This window comes from Pelophylax lessonae, assembly GCF_965119305.1.
Source record: "Pelophylax lessonae genome assembly, chromosome: 12".
In the NCBI taxonomy this organism is placed as follows: domain Eukaryota; kingdom Metazoa; phylum Chordata; class Amphibia; order Anura; family Ranidae; genus Pelophylax; species Pelophylax lessonae.
Window position 1 is genome coordinate 123,953,736 of NC_138779.1, and position 10,713 is coordinate 123,964,448.

The window sequence follows — 10,713 nt, forward strand, 5'->3', positions numbered from 1 at the left end:
TGGTATGATGCAGTGTCCCTTTTGCTCATAAGCATGTGACTTTTGCTGCCCAGTGCCCTGCATTGCTAGCTTTTGCTGCCTAGTGCCCTCAGATGCTAGGACGCAGGCTGCTCTTGCAGTCCAATAAAGTAAATTTGCCCTGTACACTTTACACATGCAAATGTTTACATACAGTGATACAGTGATGCAGACTTTTCTAAAAAATTGTTTAATGCAACGTTAGTTTACTGATCTTTACTCAGCTGAGTGCATAGTTCATTTTACTGGTAAAAATGCTTTTTTTTTTGTTTTTCGGCCATGTGTCCTAACGTGTAACAAGTCACTAAGTGAGAAGCTGCAGCAGATCAGAAAAATAGGCAGACAGACAGGCAACATGATTTAAATCTGTGAGCCCCATTCTTAAGCTGGACATAGCTGGTAGAATTTCAAATGAAAATACTTAGGAAAAGAATGTCCTAAGAAAGTTTGTTTTTCTAATCATTAGTGGGTCAAATCAACAGTCATTTTCGACAAGTGACGAGAAAGTTTGAAGCAGGATGGAAAATTTTTCTCGAACAAATTAATTTCTAACACTGTATGTGAATTTTATTTCAGGTCCTTTTCAAGTCCAATTATTTTAAGATCAAATGGTTAAAAGCAAAAAAATAAATAAAAAAAATGTATTATTTGAAAAGAAGCTGGATGGTATACGTGACACAATTAATGCATGTTATACAGCACATAATCAAATGATCTAGTTGGCAACTTTTTTGTGCTGAATGGGAGGGGGGTGGGTAATTCATGTTACACTTTTAAATTACATTAATCCATAATCCACTCTCTGTGGTGCCTTGTAATGTATCAAAGCCAGTGTTGTCTAAAAACATGACAAGAAGTGCAAAACGTTTGTAAAAATACCCACTTCATCATGGTGATTGGTTTGTAGAAATATAGAATAAGGCATTTTAACAAACTTTCACACCTATTTCACACCTATTGTCAAGTTCTTGTATATGCCTTATTATCCTTGACATAGTACATGATACTCTGGTTTAATTGGTGATTAGATTAACGTGACCAGTTGAACTTGAATGCTGAATGTAAATGTTGAAATTAAGTTATTGTTATATTTGTGTTTTTGTAGCATTTACACCAGAATTTTGCTGACTGTGAACAATTTGTGGACTGAATTAAAAACGTTATATTTAATTTAGGATAATAGTTAGAAATTAAGTTTGGGTTCACCGCTACCATGGGGTTGTGGCTAATCCTAAAGGTTTGAAATTTGCAGTCCCTAAGAATGTATGTGTAAATTCCTCTAGGCAATTTTTTTTTAAACCTTGACAAAAACCTCATATGTATATATGAATCCTGGGAGTAGTATTCCAAATTATGCCTATACCTTAATTCAAGGGGGAGAAGCTTCCAAATATACCATACACAAAACACCACAAATCAAAATGCATCTGCTGAGGCTACCAAATTGAAAAAAAATCAGTTTGTTGGACATGCAAAAGTCAAAAACTATATATACATATATACAGTATATATATATATATATATATATATATATATATATATATATATATATATATATATATATAGGCAAGGCTTTGACCCCCCCCGTGTACTTCTGGGGGTGTATCTTGACTTGAACCTGGGCCTACCCTCAATCCTCCCCTCCGATCCTCGCCACACACCCAGAGAGCACACCGCTCTCCACTAGCCCTGCAAACATCCCTCCCCTATAGCACCCCTCCACCCCCTCCCTCACCCTAGCTAAAACCTAGCTCCTCCTCAATAGAATAAGGGTCCTTCCTGAATGGGTTCCCTCAGTTGGTGACTCTAGCCTATATGGGAGGATATGGTGGACTGAGCCCAGTGCTATGTAAAATTTGGCTGCTAGATCACCTGCTCTTAACACCTGCTAATCTTGCTGTGTCCAGTCTGCTACCCCAGTACTCCGGGCATAGGTACCCACTTCAGGTGTGGGACTATAAGCTCAAGCAGGGGTGTGATCAGAGTGATCCCTGCAGAGTCTGTAAACTACTGATCTGCAGTAAATATGATAACCTGTGTTGAAGAGTGAGCCTGCACAGCTGCTCCGCTAACAAGCAATTCTATTATGAAATGATCCCCAGGTGTTAGTACAGGCAACAGTGAAGCCTGTTGTAACAATTCATTCTAGTTGGATAGCCTTCTCATCTCTAATGCCACTCCTACTCAGCTGCAATGGGTCCAACCTGCTATGCAGTACTAGCTTTTGCCGCCTAAGCACTTGGACCTCAATAGAGTGGTGGTGCTGTTCGGAGATCTGGGATCGGCCAGCTATCTGTGTGTATATGTCCACCCTAGGGATAATGGTGATTATGTAAGGTAGCATATGCCGTTCCTGTTTGCATTCTATTGTGAGTAGGAGATACTGCTATAATCAAGTCCACACATATAGTATATTGTATAAGCAATATGAACCCTTAGAGTCTGAAAAATCTAGTCCTGTGGCATATTGAGGGATAAATGTATCCACTTCCACTCTCTCCCAAATTGAAAGGGGGAGGGAGGTCAACAATATGCAGCCACTATGACAGTCTCCAAAACACAGACAGCAATACAGTTCTCCACAGGTAAATTGCACAATCCATCACGTAAATATTCACTCATGGCAGTTAGTTTGTATGCTCTACTTAGCTATGTTGTTGGCATTCTGCTCACCACTCCCAACGACACAGGAAAACTCCAGCTAGGTTGTCCAGTTTAATAAAGGCATTAATTCCTTGATGTTATGAGCTATAGACTTTGTGCCATAAATCCTCCATAAAGTGTCTGCTCTGCTCTTCTTCAACTGCATGTTGTAGAGCCTGGGGTTCTCAGCATCTACTATGCTCTCTCACATGAATTTACACCCTAGTAGGGGCCCTGACACCGAGATAGCCTGTGTGGCCCCAGAATACGATATTGGGGTGGGGGTTTCCCCTATCCTCCCTTCCATAACATCAAACACATATTCCCCCCACTATTAAAAGCCACCCCCTAGTAGGAGCTACCTTATAACCTTCAAAACATGCTTCATTTCAAAGTAACACATATTTCCCCCCATAATGGCTCCAGCAATAGGAACCCTGGCTTTCCAACCTGACCTGCAAGATCCTCAGTTCAAACCTTTCATAATCACCAATCAGTTTAAAAATCTATCTCAGAAACTAGAATTATGATTGACCACCTCTAAAATTCTGGCAAGCCGTGCAACTTCAGACACTTTCTATCTAATGTCAAGCCTCAAATGTTAAACATCAACCCCTGTTCTACCTCTCACTCTGACCCATTACGATGTGTCCTGTCCACCAGGTATGGTCTTCTTACCTATCCTGGTGATGTATTTCTACACTCGTTCCCTCAAAACTGGGAATGGGATCTTAGACGAACCCTTATACGAGAACAGATGGATTATATGTAGCGCTACCCCCACACAGGAGCCGCTTGAATATTGTTGGTTCCTTACTCTGCCTTTTCAACCCCAAAAACAGACTAAACCCCACTGGCACACCTGGCAACAATTGTTAGTAAATAACAAAGAAAATAGGCACAGGTTGAGCGAACACAGAAATGATCTTCAGCCTCCGTTCACACTGGGGTGACCTGTGAGGCGACCTGGTCGCCTCACAGGTCGCCGTAGGTCGCCTGCCATACAGAAGCTATGGACCCGTTCTAATAGGAGCGACACAAGTCGCTCCGACTTAGAAAAAGGGTCCGTTGCTTCTTTGGGGCGACCCGGAGCGACCTGCATAGACTTCAATGTTATGAAGTCTGTGCCGGCCGCTCCGAGGTCGCGGTGCGAGCAGCGCGCCGCGACCTGTGTGGTCGCCTGGGGAAGTCGGATCGCCTCAGTGTGAATGGGGGCTTACTGTGAACTTGCTTAAGGAAGGAAAACAACAGTAACAATTATATTGAATTGTAAGCAGATATGTATGGGTGAACAAGGATTAAAGGGCTATCAAAAGAACCTCAAAGATCAAATCCATCTGCTTTCAGGGAACTCCTTTAAGTGAAATAACCCAGAGAGCAGAGGTAGACACACAAAAGTAACAAATAATATGGTGGATATTACTTCAGTGAATTAACTGCCAACTCTACCTAAATTGGGCTATATGAGTCCAGGCAGGAGGAGGGCAGGAGGAGGGCGGGAGAATGACCTTATTTTCTATATTTGTTTTCTCTCTTCTTCACCCCAGCACCACAGTTCCAACAGGCCTGTTCAAACACAATATCTGATTAGAGGATATTACTACCTCATTTAAATGCAGGGAAGAAAAGTTTTGTTCTACATGGTTTTATTGAAATGATTTCCACTTCACACAAGAATACCATTCTTTATTTTCTTCCTGAACATCCATGCCCAAAGAGTCTCCAAATGTTCTGGCATGAATGATGATTTTGCCCAAATTTTCTCCCAATGCCTGGGAAGGAGAGAAAGGAGGGGACAGGCATTGTTTATTTAGGCAAAAATGTCCTTTTATTTTTCCCAAAGGCTGGCCATACACACATAGATTTATTTTTTTCCTTCAGCCTGCAGGTTGAATGAAAAAAAAAAAAAAATCTGATTCCTCCATCCACGCTAAACAAAATTGATGGAGGAAACTCTTCCTGTGACTACTGTATTCTCACAGCCAGTGCCACCGGTTGTCAAAAAACCAGAGCAGTGCCTGCATCTACGTAGCTGGACAATTTTTCACCCTGCTCCTTCAAATGTTAAGTAGGAAAATGTTGGGCAGGCAAGTGCCACTCATGGATTGAATTTCAACCGGTTCATCGGGAACCAGAAAAAAAAATTGCTCTGTGTATGTCCACGTTAACTGCCCCATCCTCCCACTTATCTCCCTACAACGTCTCCCAAAAATAAAAATGAGAGAGGAATTGACATATCCCATGCCCAAACGTATGGAATATTATAAATTATGTCATTCTCCCAAGCCTAGGTTTTTTGGCTATTTGAAGTTTCTCTTTGTCTAAGATGTTGTGCAATGTTTACTACACCTTGGACAACTTCATTTGGCAATTATTGTACAATATTGTATTTTGAATGACTAAAAAAAAAGCTTTAAAAACTATATAGATGACATGTAAAAAATGTAACTGGGACAAAAACATCCCCTTTCCCTAATGGCAATTTAATACCTTTCTGGATAAACATTTTATTTCATATTTTATAGAAAGGTTGATAACCATTTACGTTTTGTTAATTTAGGAAATAAAATCTTAATAAAGCAGTCTGCTGTAATTACTGAACCCAGCTCTTTTGGAAAACTATTACACTTTTTCACACTATTTATGGAAAAATACATTTTCTGCAGCAAGTGGTAAAACCCTTTTTTCCACAATGGGTCCTTCTACTGTATATCTTTTATGGAGTTGTTCTAATGAACAGCTTATCACCAGATTTTCTATATATTTCACTTATTCTGAAGGGTGAATAAATTCAATTAAGCTAGATTTTCTCATAACTTTTCTTCATGTCCTCTATTCATTTATGAGCCTTTCTGTGCGTTGTTTCCAGTACCAAGACATCCCTGTGAACTGTGTCCAAATTTGAAAAGCATATTCAAGAAGAAAGAGCTGTACTAATGCTTTGTATTGGTACAAATTATGTCTCTATCTTTCGCTCTCTCCTTTGAGCTGATGCCATTTTTAATGCAGGAGAGTATATTGCCAGTTTTAGAAACTGAAGACTGCCATTGCATGCTGGTAATAAGATTTGATCTACAAAGGAACCCAGATCGTTGTCCAGCTTTGATTTTCTTGTACTATCTTTAGATGACAAAAAAATGGTAATTGAGACTTAAAATATAAATTTGCTTTAAATGGGTTACTTTTAATGAAATAGTCAACAGCTGGAATAAATAGGTACATTGGCCAAACCAAGACCAGTTAAACTGGTATTTTGGTAGGTACAGATCGTGTCGTCTAAATAACCTGCTAACACTGTGATTGTGTTTGGATTTTCTATCAATTCTGTATTAGGCTCGGTTTCCACTAGTGCGACTTGCGGTGCGACTTGACACATGTCAAGTCGCATGACAAGTCAAAACCCATTGTTTTCAATGTGGACCGTTTCCACTGCTGCGACTCAAGACGCAGCGTCTTCAAAATTGCTTCTTGCACTACTTTGGGCCGACTTTAGTGCGATATGTCCCTCATAGAAGGTAATGTAAGTCGCAACGAAGTCGCAGTACACGGTTTTGAACGCGACTTCGTCTCGACTTCGTTGCGATTTGCACGGAAGTTTACAGTAAATTTTTTTTATTGTTATGTTCCGCCCCAAATCACATGATCTCTGCACCTCCCAAGAACATCACTTCCCATAGTTAGCAGAGGAGAGGAGAGTGTTATATACAGCAAGCATGCCAAGATCCAGGAAGAATAAAAGAACTTCTCATGATAATGAGGAGATTATACGTCTGGTCAGAGCTCGCCCCTCAATATACGACACCCGAGACCCCTTATATAAGGACCATGTGAGGAAGGAGAGAGCATGGCTGGAGATTGCAAGGATCTATTTTGAAAATTGGGACTGTCTTACAAGTACAGAACAGACTGAAAAATGTAAGTGTTTCATATATGCAATTTATCACATTGCTGCTTGCCCCCATATGTACAGTACAGTACCGTTATTTTCTTTTTTTCAGTGCACTCCTTACAAACCAGATGGAGAAGCATAAAGGACTGCTATAACCGCTATCTCAGAAAATTACGAGAAGCAAGGAGTGGTTCTGGGTCCTCCAGGATTGTCCCCTATGCGCATGCCCAGGAGCTGGAATTTTTAAGGCCGGTGTTGGAGATGCGAGAGTAAGTTGTCAGCATTTTTTTAGATACTGTAGTTGACATATAAAATATATTAATATTCCTAAAATTTGAAATGTATTCATTATATTTCAGAACCCAAGCAAGCTGGCAAGACTCCTCACTTGGTTCTGACCAGCAGGAGGGGTCACAGGAGGCGGCAGCGGAGGAGGAGGAGGGATGCCAAGACCCTGGTGACCCTGACCCTGATGGTGAGGAATCAGAGGGAGTAATATCAAGACCATTGTCCATTATTGATTCTCCTGCTGCGGTGGAGGCTGAACCAGGGCCTAGTACAGAACAAAGGCCTTCACGAAGATCTTCCTCAAGGTCTTCATCAAGGGCGAATCCTAGGGGTGGTAAACCCATGGAGGAGGTTCTGAAGGTGGTGAAGGAAATGAACGCACACATGAAGGAAAGCATGTGTGATGACACTGCTTTCATGACCGTGTTGTTGGGTATGTGCAAGCAGGTCCCCCCTGAGAAAAAGTATGCACTAAGGATGGCTCTCATGTCAACCGCCCAATCTTTTGTGGTTGGGGAGGCAAGCTCTACAGCATGTATGGAAACCCCCCCCCCCACCACACATATCCCCCCAATTACCAGTACCCACCACCACCACCACCACCACCAAGTTCACAGTATGGGCACCAAGTTAATCGCCCATACTACGATGAGTATGGCAACATGCCGAATATCTCCAGGCCCCGCATGTTGCACCCAATACCGCCCCCTATTGCCTCCACCCTTGGCACACCAAGACCTTACCAACCTGCTCCCATGCAGGTTACGCCTTTCCCGGAAAGGCAATACCGTCAGGGATCTGCAAGTGATTACCCAAGCCCATCTGGCCCATCAAATATTTCTCATTCTGGGTCCACTGAATCTCCAATTATATACCAGGATTTGTAATTTTTTTTGTTTTTGGTGTTGTTAATATTTTACCTGTTAATTTATTTTTTCATTGTTTTGGTGCTGGTATCTCCAAAACATTGGTGATGTTGTTATAAAAAGTTTATTTTTTTCTAAATTTTGAGAAAAAAAAAAAATAAAAAAAATTACCTTGTTACTCTACTCTGTGGTTTTTGTTTGGATTATTTTTGCTTCTATAGTACTGTCAATAATGTGTGTATGCTATATAATTATATCTACAGTAGAAAACAGCAAAACAGAAGGTTAAGCAATGTATTTTTATTATAGCTAGAACTGGAACAATATGCAGACTTTGGTTATAATTGCACAGAAATATAAGGAAAACATAACAGAATTTTATTCAAAATTGGACTGTGTTGGAACGTGTGATACATTATGAAATAGCGTCCAGCTGCCAGGGGACAGAACCAGCAGCAGACATGAAAAAGGATGTGAATCCCTCACGCACAGTAGCACCATTGCTTGTGCCCCTACTGGCACTCAAACTTGCACCCTCCATGTCATTCATGCCACAATCTTCATGATTGTACCCATCACGAAGTGCAACATAGTTGTGAAGAACACATGCTGCTTTGACTGCACATATTGCATTATCCATTTTTAAATTGATAGATGTGTGCAGGAACCTCCACTTGTTAGCTAAAATTCCAAAGGCGCATTCAACAACTCGTCTTGCCCTGGTTAAGCGGTAGTTGAAAACTCTTTTTTCCACAGTCAGAGACCGATTTGAATAGGGCCTTAAGAGATGATGACTGAGAGCGAAAGCCTCATCTCCAACAAAAACAAATGGCTGTGGTGGTCCGTTTGTCCCTGGTAGTGGACAGTCCGGTGGCAGCTGAAGTCCATCTTCCCTCAACATTCTTCCGAATGTGGATCTCGCAAATATGCTCGAGTCTGAGCTGCTTCCATACGAACCTATGTCTACATAGCTAAAACAGTATTTGGCATCAGCCACTGCTAGTAAGACAAAAGAAAAGTATTTTTTGTAGTTGAAGAATTTACTTCCACTGCCAATGGGCTTCAATATTCTAATGTGTTTTCCGTCAATTGCACCAACACAATTTGGAAAATTGCAGTGGTCCCAGAAATATTCTGCTATCTTGCACCAGTCTTCTGTAGTGGGTTTCTTCAGGACCAAATCCTTAAGAACATTCCAGATGGCTCTGCAGGTATCATGGATAATATAGCTGGCAGTAGTTTTGCCAACCAAGAACTCATAATGTAAACTTGTAAAGGTATGTCCAGTTGCCAGGTACCTAAAAATAAAAAAATAATGTTAGAATGATGCATAAACTGGCTTGGACGAAGGTACCTGAGGAAATGAAGGAAGAAGATAGGCAGGAGAAAGACACTGTTGAAAAAAACATGGCAAACATAATCACAACCACTACTACATATATGTTACATGATAATTACATGATAATGTGTCTCTCCAAATGCCTCAGGAGGTAAGTAGGTTGGAAAATTTACCTCAATGTGATAATCAGTCTTTCTATGGGCGGAATACTCCTTCTGAATCTAGTGTTTTGTCTCTCTAGATGTGTGGAGAGCAGAGCCAACAATTCATCAAAACTGTAAAAAAAAACATATATGGCATTTATCAACATTATCCATGTAAAAAATAACATACATAGAGACATATTTGTTAAAGAGTTGACATGAACATATGTTCTGACCTTTTAATTGACATCCGTGTGTAATTAAAGAATTTGTCTTCATGAGCACGGAGGTCATGATAAAGGATCCTGAACTGGCCTCTCTCTTCCCTTTGGGAGATGACAGGATGGATCCAGAAGCGATGCCTTCTCCTTCTCCTGTCCTCTTCTTCCTCATCAATAACAGCTGCTACAGCAGCCATAATTACTGCTGCTCCAACATACTGCATAGCCAACATGTTTCCTGCAACATACACTACTATTCCAAAACAGGAAATTACATCACTTGCAGGAAAAGGAATTACATCACTAGCAGGAAAAGGAATCTTTTATGTGCAAGTCGCATACATCAAAGTCGCAACAAGTCGTAGCCGCAACAAGTCGTTGTAAATTCGTACACAAGTCGCGCGTTTATCAAAGTACAAAGTCGCTATTGAAGACGCGCGACTTTGAAGTCGCACTAGTGGAAACCCAGCCTTACTGTGCGCAGTGCTAACACAGCCTTGTTTCACGATACCTCTTTTACACCATTACCTTTCCAGTGATCCCTTTGAGTAGTTAAAAGTTTCCATAACTCTTCATTACCCCTAAGAAGAGAGTATTTTAATACATTTGGTGACCTACTGTTTACCTTCTCTTGATAGTGAAGGTGATCTTCGGCTTTTCTCTAACATTAGGCAGCAAACTGTAACTAAAGAAAAGTAGAGCTTTGATAATTGATACACTTCTGAGAAGAAGCAGAGTGAAATTGTTACAGTTCACTAAATGGGTGCAGGAAATGGTAGTTGTAGCACTAGTTGTGGTAGTGGCATTATTGCCCATGGTAAATGTAAAGGTGGAAAAGTATCTATCTCAGATTTTAATAAATAGACAGGGAGAGGGTCAAATATGACAAGGGATGTTCCAAGAAAGAGACAAAACAGATTTATGTGTTGAATATTCTGTACCCAAAAATGCGGGAATAAATCTAAATGTGGACCTGGATCTTATCTTTTTATGGCTAATGATTGATTAATTTTTTTCTATATGGTCTATATGGGTACGATGTAAGGTTTCCATTTTATCATATAATGAAGGTCTATATTATATATATTTTTTTCAATATGGCACATTCATTTAATGGTTTACTGTATTTGGATAAAAAATATTTATTATTCAGTGTTCCCCTTTACGGACTTTTTTTTTTAGTTCCCCTTAAGGGACTCTTTGTTTTTTCATCACTAAGCATGAATGCTGTATTAAATTGAGTATTTGTTTTAGTCAGAGTTCCCATTTATTGACTACTTATTTAGTTATACCTTATATTCCATGT

At 40.3% G+C, this 10,713-nt stretch overlaps 1 protein-coding gene across 1 annotated transcript; it reads right to left on the minus strand.

Annotated features, from left to right (window-relative positions):
• Positions 1 to 5,617: 5,617 nt before the first annotated feature.
• On the minus strand, positions 5,618 to 10,223 carry LOC309568912 (uncharacterized protein; the record flags this gene model as incomplete). The annotated part of the gene is made up of 3 exons (XM_082274687.1): positions 5,618 to 5,781; positions 8,233 to 8,774; positions 10,033 to 10,223. 3 exons carry the CDS (start codon positions 10,221 to 10,223, stop codon positions 5,618 to 5,620), a joined length of 897 nt encoding a protein of 298 aa, XP_082130813.1.
• Between the last annotated feature and the right edge of the window lie 490 nt (positions 10,224 to 10,713).